This window comes from Seriola dumerili, unplaced genomic scaffold (assembly GCF_002260705.1).
Source record: "Seriola dumerili isolate Sdu_G_001 unplaced genomic scaffold, Sdu_1.0 BDQW01000309.1, whole genome shotgun sequence".
Classification (NCBI taxonomy): domain Eukaryota; kingdom Metazoa; phylum Chordata; class Actinopteri; order Carangiformes; family Carangidae; genus Seriola; species Seriola dumerili.
This window is the reverse complement of record NW_019174564.1, coordinates 675,286-692,647: the sequence shown is the minus strand read 5'-3', so window position 1 is coordinate 692,647 and position 17,362 is coordinate 675,286. Positions and strand designations below refer to the sequence as shown.

The 17,362-nt window shown below is 40.2% G+C and overlaps 1 protein-coding gene across 8 annotated transcripts in view; it reads right to left on the bottom strand.

Moving 5' to 3' along the window:
• The window catches only part of slc24a2 (solute carrier family 24 member 2), a 45,220-nt gene extending 36,403 nt beyond the window's left edge, over positions 1-8,817 (bottom strand). For 5 of the 8 annotated variants that reach the window (XM_022758745.1, XM_022758752.1, XM_022758753.1 and 2 more), the window contains exons 1-2: positions 8,681-8,817; positions 6,294-7,373 (exon numbers count right to left, since the gene is read on the bottom strand). In XM_022758745.1, the coding sequence (XP_022614466.1) occupies positions 6,294-7,196 (903 nt within the window). In that variant the 5' untranslated portion in view covers positions 7,197-7,373; positions 8,681-8,817. Of the gene's footprint in view, positions 1-6,293; positions 7,374-8,321; positions 8,606-8,680 lie in introns of those variants that run through there. The other 3 variants (XM_022758746.1, XM_022758748.1, XM_022758747.1) reach the window with 3 other exon arrangements.
• Positions 8,818-17,362: the final 8,545 nt, after the last annotated feature.

Genomic DNA, 17,362 nt, shown 5'->3' with positions numbered 1-17,362 from the left:
TTGATTCACTTTCTTGAATGTCTTGTGATTACTCATCAGTCATTTCATTTTCTCAGTCTGATACTGACATCACATTCATGACAATTTATGAGCTAGCATGATAAAAATTTAGATTTAATTATGCATGGTACAATGATAGTAACTGTTCATCTGTGAGATGCGGCCGCGCTCTTCCTTTAAAAATGACAGAATGACTTCATTGTCAACACTGACAAACACTGACTTTTGGTGTGTCACAACGATCATAACAAGTAGAAGAGGGGCTTGTCACTCCTCTGTCTTTCATAAAGCCACGGTGCACAAAGTGCTGGCTAATCTGATCTGAGCCCATATTTTTCAAAAGCAGTCAGTCAGTCCATCAGCCAAACAATGAGAGAGGCCACAAGATAACAAGATAAGCCTGGTCCAGGCTGGTGAGGTGGGTCCTGAGGAGGGTGTGCGTAGATGACGGAAGACCCTTCCTTTCATGCCGTGTACAGCCAGAGCCTGTCTGGACTGCACTTCCTAATAAATCTGACTTAATGCCATGTCAGTGCTAACCTGACCTCTTTAAAAGATGCACAAGGTTTTGAAAATGTGTAACAATAGCTGTATGAAGAAAAAGTGGAAAGACAGTGCAGATTGGAATGGAAGAATAAGACTTTTCTTTTTTCACTGTGGAGTGTGGTTGAGGTGCCAGATTGGCTTGGCGTACTGGGCCATTTTTTCGTACACAGAAAGAAAAAGAAAGGGGTTGGACAAATGATTGCTTCAGTGGGACACCGTCAGCATGCAAAGCCAACTCTAGTACACACACATCTATTGCTTCTCAAGTGAAAAATGGCAGAAGCAGAGAAAAGTGCTACTGATATTCATACTCCTCCATCTTGTGCTGCCATGAACATTAAAGCATGTGAGGTGTAAGTACGATCTACTATTGTGACCTTGAACTGTGCCTCTACAGTCTGTACAGTAAGGATTCACTGAGTCTGTGAGTGTGAATTCAGATGGGGCGGAAAAGGCATCAGGCATTTGGTGACCTCTTTCAGCCCCTCTGCACATCCTGAGTGACCCAGTGTTCAGTAATCAGACCTTTTTGCATGGGCGCGAGCCAGCTCTGTCCCGTTAAGTCACCGACCACACGACCAGACTGAGAAGCTTAACTGTAACAAAACGTGCAACAATTAAAAAGGCAGCGATACAGTAAAGTGACGCCATCTTTGAACTATGAACCGCTGCAGCTCACAGGGCCAAGATGCGTGACACATCAATCACCCTTTGACATGAATGCAGAGGAGGTTGACTTGTGGAAGATGTGACAAAATAACAGTAGCACGCTACATTTACTGCAAGAAAACACAACAAAAATAGTATAGCCCCAAAAATTCCCAGTGAAAACTGAATATTTAAAGCTACACAATAAAGGTGATATTTGTTGCAGGGATATTGTATTGGATTATATTACACTGCAATGCGTTAATGGTATTTTTTTTCCAGACAGGCCACTGGCATTCTTGCGTAGCCCTAATGTCTGAAGTCAGTGTACAATCAATATTTGAAGCAATAATGGTTCATTTTTCAGTGTCACTTCTGGCTAGTAAGGAGCTTTAAGTTGATTAAAAAAACTGCCATGTGTCTATCCCAAAAAGACATATTACAATTTCAAACAGAAGAAGGCTGCAGGGTTGTGTCTCATAAGAGTTTGGATAGCAGAGGTGCCAACCTAGCTCACTGGGCTAAGGCAGAGTGCACTTAAGATTAACCAGCGGCTAAGCACTCATTAGGTAAACAAAGGTATTAGGAACCAATCAGGCCAGAATTGATAGATAAACACTTCCTTCCAACATCTGTTTGGGGTCAAAGATGAACAAATAAAATCACATCATGTACTGGGATCAACTGAACTGACAACTCAGCTCAAGCAGGATTACATGATTCTATTATGTGAATCTGAGTTATTGAGCTATTAGGTCAGTTGTTTAAATGTAACTCTCCAGTTTTAATAGTTATTACAGCTGCATACTTAATCATGTCTCCCAATTTAGATACAAAGTCACCAAAATTAAAGCTGCTATTATAGATATTTTTATATTATTAAGGGATCAAATGAATGTTTGTATGTGAAATCCACTGCTCTCAGTGACAAACCTACAGACAATTACCACCGCACCCGACTCTACATTGCATTTTAGGCTCTTTCAGCTTATTGCTTTGGTTTTACGAAATGCAACTTTGCTGTTATGATTGACTCTCATCAGCCCCGATTTCTGCAGCAGCAGGCATCTGTTTTCAAAAAGCTCCAACAACTAACTTAACAACTATCTGTTGGACAAAGTGGAGCATTCTGCAGCTAAAAGCTAAGAGACATATATGTCCATAACGACTGGTGGAGAGTAAAGTAGAGCCAGAAGGAGAGTGAATAATAGACTTACACTCATCATGCTACACAACCCCAAATGAACACTAATGTTGTGTCTGTTCCATGTGTAAACAAGCAACTGTTTGCTAACATGTTAGCCATATCAGCGTAGAAGGTGATAATATGTCAGTGTTTTGATTGAAGCTTGTTTCTGCTGCCCCCTACTGGCCGGTTTTGAGTATAATCTGTTGGCAGTGGCATTAAGCAGTAAACACTTTTTTTTTTAACTATCAGCATGGATGGTTGTGTTTTTTCTTTTCTTTTTCTTTTTTAGTAGTGCAAGCAGAGTTCATTTTCCACCTCAGACTGACTCATTCATCAACTGGTAGCCAAGGTTGTCAATTTGTCATAGTTGGTGGTAAGCAGTTACAGTAATAGATTTCATGAGGATTTCAAAACTGCGGGTGCATTTCTGCAGGCAAGACTTTAGCATGGAAAGAGCACTCCCTAAACTACTGTATGTTTGGCTTTAAACTTGCTGAATATAAAATACCTCTACTGTCCTATTTTGCCATAATTCCAAGTCAATCTAAATGCATAGCATTATGGAGCATTCATGGTTGTGTTGACTGGATTAAGAAATTTGATGAGGCTGACCGTTGAACTGCTGATAAAAACAGTGGCTTTAAATAGACCTAACATCCCCTACATAGAGCTGAGATCTGACAGTTCCGTTTGTGCTGTATTGATAATGTTACACCTCGTCCCTGGGGTAAAAAAAAGAAAAAAAATCCCATGACACCTTTGATCTGTCAAATGATCGAAAAGCAAGCCCTGCTCTCACCATTTAACGCTCTGCCTGGGAGCTAAAGCATTATTTTCTAGAAAATAAGAGAAACAAAGCCATCTATTTTTATGTTACCTGCAGCAGAATAAACAAGTTACACAAAAGAAACTTTTCATGTCAAAAAAAGAAAAGAGAACGCAGCACCAGCAGTTATGTAACGAGATGAAAGGCAGCAGTCTCAGACAGTACAAAACTGACTGATGACTTCTAAATGCAGAACATCACACTGCTGTCAATGTTCCTCTCAGAATATAATTTACGTGGTATTTATGGCATAAACTGTTGATGGCCTACTGCAAATTACTGACCCAGCCACAGAAGAGAGGTGGTGTTGTGGTGTCTGTAGGTTGCTGACTGCCTGTTCGTCCGTCTGTGGCAGCAATGTAACGCAGAACGGGGACATCCCTATATAATAATGCATTAAGTAATCTCGGATCTCAGGGAAGCCCATTTTAAATCAAGTTTAGTTCAAGGGCGTAACGTCAAATGACACCCTCTTGTCCTTACAATGCAAAACTTCACACCTGGACAGTACAGTGTGGAGGATTTAAGGACTCCTTGGTGCTAAATCATAACAGTGAAATGATTAACATAAAGAAGAGCTGCTCTCAGTTCATCCAAACATCTAAAGACTACAGCTGATACAAAACGCTGCTGCCAGGCTTTTGACACTACACTTCACTGGTTACCTGTGAGTTTTAGAATTGATTTTAAAATTTACCTGCTTGTTTCTAAAGCCTTAAAAGGTTTGGCTCCTGCCTACATCTGTGAGCTATGAACTCCCTATGAGTCTAATAGCTGCTTGAGATCCTCTGGCAAAGCCTTAATGGTTCCAAAATCTCCGCTTGTCAGTAAAGGTGACCTCTCAGCTGTGGAACTCGCTGCCTGAGGATCTACGCAAACTCACTGTCTCTATTAAATCTCTTCTTGAAACTCACTTTTATCTAACGGCTTTTTCTTAACTGATGTTTTTTGTTATATTATTATTGTATTGTATAATTATTTATCTTGTTTTAGATTTGTATTTTTGATTTATTAAATGTATTCCTTGTTTTTACTGTGAAGCACTTTGTAGCTATGTTTTGAAATGTGCTCTATAAATATAGATTATTATATTAGTGAATGTCAGCTAAAAATAGACAAAAGAAATAGAAACACAGAGCAGATCGTAGATTTTGTAGGACAATTTTATGAGGTAGCTCACTCATCCTCGTCCTTGCCCTCCTGTCTTATTTTCCACTGTTCATGTATGACACACGCATGCCTGCTAAATTGCCAATTAAATCTCAAAATAACACTTGTGTCTTCAAATACACGTGTCCCCAAAGTGTCAAAGCTTGATTAAAAAAGGGTGTTTAGATGATTATATTCTAATAATATTTGTACCTTTCTAGTTCTATTAACCCCCATAGACACAGACTGCCAACTAAAAAGAGGTTAGGTGACAGCGTGTGCCTGGTAAAATAATGGCTTTGGACTAATTTTGTACACCTTTAATTCCTTCATTTCATGTATTCTATGTTTTATATGTTTTGAGAGCAGGCTGCGGAGAGGTGCAGCCATGAGATTGTTACCGTCAGTGCAAGAGAAAGGACAAGCAAAATCTGCTGTAAGCGATGTGGGAGATGAAACATGATGGCGGGGTTTGATCGATTCATCTGTCTTCCACTATTTTTCCCCTCATCAAAAGTTGTTTTTCAACACACACATAGAGACGTGTGCACGTACGTACGCACGCACACACACACGCACGCACCTCTCCTGGCCAAAGTACCCAGAATCCATTGCACCTCAAGGTCACCTGAGTCTTCTCTGGCTCTCAGCCTGTGCACCTCAGTTCTCTCTCTCCTCTTGCACGTTAGCTCTACATCAAAGTAATACAGCGCAAAGAGGACCAACAGAAATAACTATTTTCGTGCTTTTTAAATGAAGAGGTGTTATTTTTAGCATTTTGGTTTCACACACTGCATGGCAAACGGCACCGTTGGCTTCCTCGAGAGTTTCTCCCAACATTGTGCAACCTGCCGTTTAAATATCCTTTATGTACTTAAAATAAATCCCGGTTTAATGAAAGCTTTACAATACAACTTTCTCAAAATTTCATTTCCATCTCATGTCACAAAGAAATCTAAATCCGTCTGGATAATCTCTACACCGGTATCAAATTGCACTGCAGTGTCTTTTGCCCTCAAGTGTCATTGAGGGGGTGAATGTTATGTGAAGTAATGCAATGATTTTTACAGTTAGAATATTGAACGTTTATGCAAATGAGCAAAAAGTAAAATACTGCACCAAATGTCTGGACATAGAGAACCTCCTCTAAGGCCTGCTGCGATCATCTTGTTTGTCCCGTGCCTTCCTCCATATTTTCCGTCAAACTCCTTACTATCTGTGGTTCAGCTCACCAAGCTATATGTTTACGCAACAATTTAAATACAGTATTTATGTGGGAAATCTTTAACTGGGAAGAAAATAGCTCCTGAGATTTTCCAAGGGATTTGTTTGTCAGACCGGGACACAATTTGTAGAGCTTAACCCAGAATTACACATTTGACTGTTTTATTAATCCCACGGTGCCAGCGCTGTGCAGCGTTGCCTCAACCATATTAATGTACAATGGTCAGTTTAACTGTTGAAAGTGACTTAAGAGTTTCTTTTATTTGCCTCATGAAGTAATGAACATATACAACCGTCTCATAAACCATACATTTGGCATTTTTTGTTGCCTATTGAATGATCTAAGTGTGCAGCACATCTGTGAGCCATTGGTTTCATTTGAAAGTGGTCATTGGGTTGATGAGAACAAGAAAAAAAAAAAAAAAAAAAAAAAAAAAAAAAAAGAAGTGTGGAATTAAAAGCATGTCTCCACTAACAAACTGCTTTCATTTTCATTTTTGGCTCAACTGAAACAATTATCAAAAGCAAACGACGAGTGTGTGTGTACATGCAAGAGGAGATATCAAAAGTAATTTCTATCATAGACGCATTACTGCACACCTGCTGTAACTTCCACACTCTGACATTTTAAATAGAATTGTATTTTAAGAGGAGATGGTGGTGGGAGGTGGGAGAAATGAATAAGTGATACGGTTCAAGAAGCCAACTCACCTTGGGCTGCACTGCGACCTCTACCACTTGATTCTTGTTCATGCAACTTTTGACGAAGCCCTCAACTTTGCTGTTGAACTTCATAAAGATCACGTAGGCGGCGTAGCCTGAGAGCAGTGTGATACTTTCCCACATGGAGATGAAGTTATCCAGGAAGAAGATGATGAGCAGGATCAGATCCAGGATGTAGAAGGAGACGTCGCGGAAGAGTGGCCACCAAGTTAAGTTGAGGATCTCCTTGGAGAAGATGGCGCACATCCCGATGACGAAGAGAATATTGAAGACGGCTGAGCCCACGATGGTCCCGATGCCCACGTTGCTGTGTGAGATGAAGACACCGATGATGGAGGTGAAGAGCTCCGGAGCTGAGCCGCCTGCCGCCATGAAGGTGGCACCTGCGACGTCATCCGAAATGGTCAGCTTCTCCGTGATGACCGTGAGCGCTGGGACGAAAAACTCGTCACACACTATGGCTAAGGCGATGAACATGTAGATCATGCCGAACATGTGGAGGGCCACTGCTCCTTGGCGCCTCTCCTCAAGGGTGAAAATGTCTGGCGGGTACTCCCCCTGGCTCTCGTTGCTATCTGCTGTAGATTTCATGGCTATTGGCATGTCTGCTGAGACATTGGGGTCCCTCTGGTTTTGGGTGAAAAGTAGAGTCCTGTGGGGGGATGACTGGTGGAGACTCTTCTGGGGGAGCACTGGCTCACTGAGACCATCTGAGCTCCAGGTCAAGGCACTGAAGGAGACGGCACTAACGGCCACCATGCTGAAGACGAACCCTAAGATTCGCACTGGCCTCAGCTTTTTCCGCAGACACCGGTGTCCCCGCCGCTTGCAGGCAGGACCCAATATGGGTCGTCGCTCTAGTGTATCCATGCAGGGTTGATCTGAACCCATCTCTATGCAGCTCGTGATGTCCTCACTCTCAATGGTTAGGTAGGAAGAGGGGAGAGTGGGGAGCAGGTTTTACTGGGGAAAATGCATGGTGCTCTCTTCAGTTTCAAATGAGTTGAGAAGATTGTAGGTGCTTTCCAGGGTCTGGTTTGCCAAATGATGTCTTCATATTAGCCTCTGCTGGCAAATGTCAAAAGAATGAAGAAAAAAAAAATATTATTGAGCCAGGACATAAACTCAGGAGTGTAAATTAATAACAAAACACAATAAAATTGAAAACTGGTTTGGTATTAAGACCACATATTTATATTAAAATACTGACTTAAACTAGCTAATTAAGTGAACAATTTAATTAGATAGAAATTAATTAATTGATTCTTTACTCATTTTTGATAATTGTCATCTGTCACTGAAACATTTAATTTATACAAATTCTCAAATGTGAGCTTTTGCAGCTTTTTCACAAAATTGCAAAGTGAATAGCATAACTTGTGATGGACAACTCCTTCCTGACATTTCTTTAAAAACATGAAAATAATAATAATAATAATAATAATAATAATGATGATAAGACTCAAACAATGGCTAAATTGACAAATAATCACAAGTGCTGCTGTGGTTGAGTTGGCTACAAATCAGCACTAATCTACACCTGACCACTGCCACAAAAATCATCCATGTTGATATTTAGTCAAATATTAAATCCCCAGTTAGGCTACATGTGGAATGTGAAATACTGATTACCGTTTTAAAATCATTGTCATTCTCTCTCACTGAAGTAAATCTCTACATCATATGAAATGAAAACTAAAAATCAAGAATGTATAACATCTTAAATGTGCTGACAGATCATCAACTCATCCTCTTAGTGTACATTTAAGCGAGATGCGCAGCCATTGTATGTCCTTAATAGACTCACGAAAGCTCTATGTAGATATAAATATAGTAATTTACAATTTCAAGTCATTAACGTTAAATTGAAACCACGAGAGACACAAACAGACACGAAAAACTTGTAAGAAGGGCAGATGATTCTGACTGATGCTGGTTTAACCATTTTCATTATCCTATGTATTCAGATGTTGGACAAACAACTCGCATCCAAAATATGAAATCTGCTGTTTTTACCTGGGAAATTATCACGAAATGTGAAGGCCGACGGTTTACGGACATCACTTGGCTGCAGTCAGTGGAAAACGGTAAACGCTATGACGCTGCTTCCAGGGAAAAGCAGATAGAAACACACATCCTGTCCTGTTTGACTTTTCAGAGATGCACAGCCTGCTGCCTTTGAGCTGAACGGCTTGTCTGAGATGCCAGTTCCACTGACAACTCTGTCTGCCCTTCAATAATGCCTTCGCCCTTTCACAGTGGTATCACCACACAACAAACAGCTAACCATCATCCCCGACCAAAACAGCTCAACATTAGTTTCCCTGGCGAGGCGCACGACGCGTGGAGAGGCTGCAGACTGTGTCATGCCTTACCTTTGACAGAGGCACGAAAACAGCCGCACGGCACAGCAGCAGGTTGAAATTAGGAAATCCTCTCCGGTGCCCTCTTGCTCTCATTGAGCAAAATGTGACCGGTCTCCGCTCTCCGACGACAGAGGAGGAGCTTTGGAGGGGGGGAGAGAAAAAAAAAACTGCTTTTCCAACTGCGCTCACCTCTCTCCCTCACAGCAGCAGAGGCGGCAGCAGCAGCAGCAGCGGCAGCAGCATCCCTCCCGTCTCGGATGAGAGAAAAAAAAAAAAAAAAAAAAAAGCACCCGGTCGAAAATACCTTGCTAATGTGGCAGAATATTGTGCTGGGCTGGGCTTACCACGTGAACCGGGTGGTTTATTAATAAAGCCAGGTAAGCGGCAGATGGATCCTTTCCTGCTCAGCTCATGCGCGGGGGGGGGGGGGTTGGTGATGTTGCATTTTGAGGGAGGAGTTGCCGTGGTTACACAGCAAAGACACTATTCCTGCTTTTTTTTTATTTTTTTTTATTCCTCTGATGACGGAACAGGTGGATGTGCTTCAGCTCAGCAGCTGATCTATGTGTACGCCTTAGGTCATTTCAAGGTTATATGCAAGTGCTGGATCAAAGATTTCACTGCAAGGTGCAGCATCATTGATATTTTATTACCCACAAATGACACATCTTCACACTTAGAGTATGATATTTGAAGTGAAAGGATTTTTCTTACATTTTGGGAAATTCACACAATCATATCCTCATGTTCTGTGTTCAATATGAAGCTGTAGCCAGCAGCCAGTTAGCTTAGCTTAGCACCAACTACCAGCACTTCTTAAGTCCACTGATAATACAATTCAGACATAAGGTACTAATCTGCACCCATCCACAGTATAAAAATGACTATTTGTGGGTTTACGACTTCCTGGAGTCTCCGCTGTTGGGAGAAGTTTGCCAGAAGTTTCAGGGCTTTATACTAGATATTGTTACTGGCAGACTTCAGTTTTCAGTTGCAGTTTGGTTGCATTTATGCAATAAAAATAGGTTTAGGATTGGGTTTAGGATTGATAGGTTTGGGTTAAAACCACATGCAAAAGCTCTCTGGCATAAAGCCTTGAGGGTGATCTAGTCTACCACAAATTGAAATATGACCTGTTCATTAGTGAGCTTCAGAAGTGCTGCTACACAGAATTTGTTACCTTTGGACAGAGCCAGGCTAGCTTTTGCCCCAGTCTCCAAACTCACTGCCAAGCTAACCAGCTGCTGGCTGCTGCTTCATATCTATTACAAAGCAAATTTCCTAAAGTGTTGAGCATTTAATTTAATATCAATATCTATTTCTTTACATTTTTTATATTTTAAATGACCACTGAAATAGTAAACATGAAAAGGACACACATCCTTTATGTGCCAGTTTGCTTCATTTTTAATATGCCACCAATACCAAGTCTTCATCTGACATAATCGTCATCATCCTTACACCCCCCCAGGTTGCAATGTTTCCACTAATGTCAAATAAAGCCCCACAACAATTTAGCATTAGACAACAGGTCAAACTCTGTTGGACAGAAGCAGACATGCAATCTCTACACAGTGTGACAAAGTATGTGTGACACTAATGGCCTGGTGCTGTATAATAAATCATGATTCACTGACCTCATTGATTTCCCCCTCTGCTCTGCTCTCCTCCCCACTGAAGCAGTCTCTCGTTACCTAACAGGAAACACACAGGCCGACAGCATTAACTTGAGTTACCTCAGATTATCAATAGTCAGATGTTTTGGGAGTACTACCCACTACGCTAAATTAGCTGATTTAGTAGTTAGGTCTTTGATATGTATGCCTCTATCATTAAGTACCTTAAAGCAGTATTTTGACATTTTAGGGAATATGCTTATTCTGTTTGGTATTTACTACATACCAAGATTGATACCACTCTCACATCTGTCTTGTAAATATGAGGCTATAGCCAGCAGCTGTTTAGCTTAGCCTTCACACTGGAAAAGCTAATCAGTTTCAAGAATTTCCCAATTTAGGATCAATAAATTGCATCTATCAATCAAAGATAGGTGTGTTAAAAAGACAAGTTGTGGTTTTGCGATTGTTGACGTACCAGACTATGTCTTGGCCCGGAGCAGGCACTTCTAGCGGCTGAGCTTACTGGCTGCTCGCTGAAACTTCATATGTACCAGACAGACATGAGAGTGGTATCAGTCTTCTCATTTAACTCTTGACAAAGTGAATAAGCATAATTCCTAAAATGTCAAACTATCTGTTTGACCACTAAGACTTAAATTCCTTCATGTAATGTCACTCATGTTTCCCGCTCACAGGACCAAAATGCCTCCAAGTGAAATGCTGTCACAGCCAAAAGCCAAGTCATTCATTTGCTAAGTCATTGAGTTTGAGTGCCTCTCTGCTTCCATAATACTCTGCTTTTCTTACAGGAGTTATCGCTATACTGGGCTTCCTTGCCAACCAGTCCCAAGTTTTTCCACAAGAACAAACATGGTGGCCACTGTCAAGCTGATTATAATGAGGATTCGATTGGTGAATAAACACTTGAGTAGGTTACATCGATCTGATGGTTGGGGATGATGAGACTGGATTGTGGCGCAGGGTTTTTGCCACGATGAAAACAGTTGTTTAATGTGCTCTGTGGTTCTGGAGGGAGCTTTTTGAAGTTAAAAAAAAAAAAAACCTTGATGTCATAGTGATGTCATCAGGGTTCTCTCAGCTTGGGCATGATACATTAACAGATTTTTAATTATTACCTCTCACTTTAAGGTGTGGGCTTTAAATGACGTGAGGATTAAGAGGACAGGAAGGGTCTAATTAAAAAAAAAAAAAGGTACTGTTGAGTTGCATCATGGGAAATGTTGCATCCAGAGTTTTTGTGGCATTGCCTATACTAAACAACTAAAATCCAGCTCCAGCTGCTTCACTATTGATAGTTTTTTAATCTCTGTGTCTTGTGAGTGACCCAACTTTATGTAAGTCCAATACTGACTGCAGTATACTCACACAATACTGAATTTTGAAGTTTGAGCAAATTACATTTTGACTTAGAAGAGTACTGACAAAATATGCTTTTGTCTTTTATTTGAGTAATAAAAAGGCTGCGTAAAATCAAAGTTGGGTTTAAGTTCAAGTATTTTGTGCCTGTGTAGTAAACCTGTCCTCAGTGTAATGTGATAGTAAATCAAAAAAAAAAGTCAGTGACTGTACAGTACCACGAGGGCTGTCACAATATCTGACCCATTTATTTGAGATGCATGTATGAGCACATGGGACTGATCAGTACACATCATCATCACACAGTGCACTCCGAAGCCTGTGACCCCAGCTCTTCAAATTAGATCTGTCAATATTTTTGCCTATCAAATGAGATCCAATCCAGACTGTCAGCTCTTTTTCAACAATGGCCCCCGGTGCATACGCAAGCCTGTCCTCCACACCACCGCACCGGCCACTCCTGATCTGGCAACATTTCCAGCATAAAAGTGATGACTGGTCACCGGTCATGTGGGTTGTGGTGGGGAGGAAGGGGGTTTGGAGGGGTGATGGAGGCAGTTGTTTTGATTTGTCTGAAATCTGTGCTCGGACAAAAACAACAGAAATTTCCATGCTGGCCCTGCCCCCCACCCGGCCCACCCTCGCTTTGGCCCAGCAGCTAAATCCAAGCCTTTGTGTCCCACATAGTTGTATGGATTTGTCAGCAATGGGGCAGGGGCAGTGGGGGATAGACAGGGTGATGATAACCAAGCAAGTTTTTCCGGTGAGGAGGGAAGGACAATTGACTGAAGCAATGTAGTGAATTAGCTCTATTAAACAAGTCTTTTTCACTTATAACTAATGTCAAAAGATTTTTGGTCCTGTAGATGAGGAAAGCAGTGAAATTAGAGAGTCCTAAGATAAGAGACTTTTCTAAGACTTGCTCCGGATTACACGTTGAAAGCCTCATATTAACAACCCCCCCACCACCACAAGTCTGCACAAAGAGGCTTGGACAGACCACCTGCCCCTTAGGAAAATGCGGTCAGCAAAACAGACTGGGCACAGGCACCAATGGGATGCTCTGATAGTAAATAGTGAATCAATGAGGCTCTTAAAACAGCTGAGTAAATCTATTCCAAAAGAGAAATGGTCTGCTTCAGAGTTACAGCACAAAAGCAAGACTGTTCAAAGATAACATGGGAGAGACCATTTTGGTGAAAAACGGGCTGGATGGGAATAATCATTTTAGCAGTAGCAGCTCTAAAGAGATTAATGAATTGATAATCCACAGGCAAGACTGATCACTAAGTGCTGGAGCTGATTAGGCACGAGCGCACAGTGTGAAAGTGAGACCCTACTTTCACTGGTGGTCCATATAAATATATAGTGCAGCCAGAAATACATCCAAACAACCACCCAAAACTTTAATAATTTTGAAGAGACCTGAAAAGTTACAGTCACCGTCACTGGATAAGTTTCCATGTATCCATTCATTTATGGGTTCTACTGTACCTTGTGTTATTTCTGCTGTATTATTGTATTAAATTGGAATATACAATACATATATTTATTCTTTTGGAATATTTTATTATTGTAAACATACAGTAGACCGATTGAAAGAGCAACATTGCCGTCATTAGAGCCACGCTGCTAGTATGGCTAAAAACTATGTGTAACTTCCCAGAAGAAACTATAGAAGACATAACCTCGGTGTCATGTCTTACATAGGTTTACTCAGGTAGCTGCAGTTATAAATCATTTAAATCACAAGTGAGACAGTGGTCTCCTACTACCAAATTTGCAGAGATTTGTTCTGGATTTTGTGAGGCAATTAATAGTCACAACACTTGACTCAACATTTAAAACTGCAGAAAATAAATCTTTTTCCATCAATTGCTCACTTAAAAACCCAGTAAACACTGTCTGGAGCTTATAAAACATGGTGGACTCATCTTTAATCTGTTGGAGAGAGGAGGTATAGTGTATTTTAGCCAAGGTAAGTTTGAGTGTGTGCGCAAGACTTTGTCAGGATGCTAAACCTGGAATAATTAAAACCTTGATTGTTTCCATGTGCCTTTTATATCATCAGTAAACACATGACGTTCAGCAGAAACTACAGAACAGAACATTTCACGTCAATATTTTACGTTTGGCTGAAAGCTGTTAAGCTACATTGAGTATTAAAGTAGAATACATTATCTTAAATAGATTTCTCTGCTAGGGTCATGAGCTCAGCTGAAGTAAAAATCCAATCAGTCTTTGCCTTTTGTGACCTTAAAGCATTTAACCAGTGCAGGACAATGCTACGGAAGGACAAACAGGACAAAAGAGTTGTATTGATCTGTTCGCTCCATCCCTCATTTCACATGACTAAAAGCAGGAGGCACAGCATATGCAGTGTGTCCTTATGACCTTTGGTAGATGACTATGGTGTTTAATATTTCATGGCTTTACATCCATGAGATGTGGCCAAAAAAGCAATGATCAGACTGGTGCGCTGGAGGAGCAGAGGGTTGTTTTGCGCAGCTGATTTTGTGTGATGGTTTCAAGGTTCAAGCAAACAACAACTTGACACTGAGACATATTTTCTTTGCATGTTATCTGTCATTGAGGAGTCTGATGTGAAGGAGAACAGCATTGATACAGGATGTGTGCTGCATTATAAGGTTAATCCTCGCCAACAGCCCACAGATGGGCTGACCTGCTGGGCTGCAGGGATGAGTTTTTGGAGGGGGAAGAAGTTGAAAATCATCGCTGCCTGTCTGGTTACGACAAGTAGGAGGGAGGAATGAGTGAGCTTCAGCAAAAACCCCACAACTGAAAAAAAAAAAAAAAAAAAAAAAAAAAAAAAGAAAAAAGTTGAAAAATGTTTCATGCTCTGATGTCATTAGGAAGGCGAAAGCAGAGCTGTAATCCTATTTTAATCGCAGTGGATTTATTAAACAGGAGCAGCAGGTTTAAATCTCAGCAGATTACACAGAAGGCCCAAGGAGATGTGGAGAGGGGGGGTTGGAGAGGCTTGCATAATCGAGTGCACTTAAGGTGATATGGTTCATCTTTGACTAGTCAGGACTGAGTGAGAGGGAGGGGACATGGGCATCAGAGGCATCCTCAAAGTGTAAAGAGTAAAGGCTAACCATCGTAAATGTATTGATAATTTGTTGGATTAAGGTCTAAATTTAACGTTACATTGAGATGTGGTTTTATTAATCTTAATAATTACTTTTGACAAGATTAAGACAGAGTGCCTGCAGATGTTACTAATTATTTGGATGTGAGTGTATGTGCCTCAGTGTCCCTTGGAGTTGGTGCAAATCTCCTTGGCACCCTTTGTAAGAAACCTCTCATGAAGAACGGGTTAATCCCGGGTCACATCACATCTGGACTTAATCAAATCAATCCTTTAACAGATCATGTAGAACAAGATTCAACCTGTGGAGGTCACCAGTAATAAAAAGTTTCTAGTCGAAAGAAACAATTGACATTTTGTGTGAGGGGGGAGTGAGGGCTATTCTAATACTTGTCACAAACTGGCATAAAAAATGACCAATGCTTTCTGCTGTGAACTCCAGATACCACAATGAATTCTGGCTCGTGTGCGTAACTCCCTACAAGGGCCTTGCTATGTAAAACAAACTTGGAATATGCATCTCTCACATATAATCTGGACAAAACCTAAGACTTTTCTCTCTCTCAAAACCAAAAATCTAATTACTATAGTGCCATTTGTAAAACATGACACTTATTGTAAACAAGTAGAATTTCAAACATCAGATTTGTTAGTTTAATGATTACACAACATTTCTAGGGGTATTGATTAAACACAGTGCAGACATAATTAACTTCTTATTGTAAAGGAAAAACCAAACCCAGCCCATGAGGACTGACTAAGTAAAGCATAAAACCAGACAGTCAGTTTCATGCCATTAAAACGGATGTGTAATGTGCCAACACACTGTACAGAGCCTTGTGTTGTCACTGAACTTTGCGTTCGCCAAATGCTTCATCTAAAAGGTTGCCAAGCTCACCATCTGTTGGCTGAGCTTGGCAAATGTCTGTTTGTGACACAGCAACTCTTTGATTGGGAGACATTTTTAGCTATTTCGCTCTCATTTTAACAGATTGAGTGTGTAGGCTGCAGATTCTAGTAACTGGATATTGTCTGTCAGCATGCATTGCATGGACTTTTTGTTTTATAAAGAAACATTCAAAAGGCACTGACGCACTCCATGTAGATTCATAGGGGTGATCAGTTGGATTGTTAAAAAACACTTATCTGAATAAATGATTAAATTATTGTTATTACTACACTTTTTAGATGACTTAATTAGGGACGTTGTTGGAAAAGAAACACTAGGGTGGTGATACTGAAAAATAAAAATATTGAAAAATTTAAAACATTTTTGCAAGAATTCAGAAGGATGTAGAGGAATGCTAAAAATGTTTATGCTGCTTTAAATCATGGGTTTTGGTGTTCAACTTTACATTCGACTAAAAATCTAAAAATAACCTAAAAATAGAAATATCGCTACATTTCTCATCGATGTGATTTTTTTGATGATTTTTACATAATTATTTTTGTTGATAACTGCATCTTTAGTAAATGCAGTTCCAGTGCAATTCACACTGAAAATTTCTAGCCCCCTTCACCTGTACAGAAACAAAACACAAACATAATTTTAAGTGAGCTCTTACATTAGTAGTATGTAAGATTTGTCAAACTGTGTCAGTTAAATTAACTTAGCTCAAAATAGGCAGAACAAGGTCTGTGCATGCACATGCATTCACCACAGTTAAAAGATCTCTTGCAAATTAAAAAAAAACAAATGTTTTTTTTTAAGAATTGTGTTTACATTTACATTATTTTGGGGCAATCATTTGCATAAAAGGTATGTTCAGTGTAGTATAATTTGATATTTGCACTATGGTCCAAAGATTGAGAACAGAATTCATACTCTCTGTGCAATCCTGTAACCTCTCAGCTATCTACACCTCTGCTGCCATCTACTGGAAAACATATGTATCATCTTTAAAAATGAATAACTTGGTTTTGGTCACTGCCACTCCTCCTTGCTTGTAGAAATGGGTGGGACTCAGTTGAGGATTAGGCAGCATGAACTCCTTTTCATGTTGAATATTTTGACTTGTCAGGCAGGAAAAACACAGGTGCATCTAATTACATTAATTTTGACTGTTTCATTCAGTTGTGCCAGGGCATGTAGTAGGACAACAAGTACAACAGGGCTCTGGAACTTATAAATGTAAAGGGGAGGCAGCCTTTGTAAACATAATTGATTACACCTGTGTTTTTCCTGCTGGGAATCCTGCTCAGACTTTCACTGATGAGTCACCAGAAAAAAATAAAAAATAAACAGGGTTTGGTGTGTATGTCTAACTTCAGATTCAATAGGCCATCCATTTATCTGATAAAAGTGTCATCTTTACTGCAAAGGTACTTTTATACAAATAAGGTTAAACCAACCAGAAAGCGTCATTTATGGGACATCAAAGACTTGTCCTGACCTGCACACCTTTTATCATTTTGAAAACAGTTGAATCATGGTGGATGTGGGCCTTGACCTAATCAACATAAAAAAAACTTCAAAGTAGAAAAAGCCGCGAACTGCATTACTGTACAGTGTATTTTGGAAATTTAGAGGCGATTTCATTTAATATTGGACATATTTAGGTTACTATATTTGCCATTTGTGTC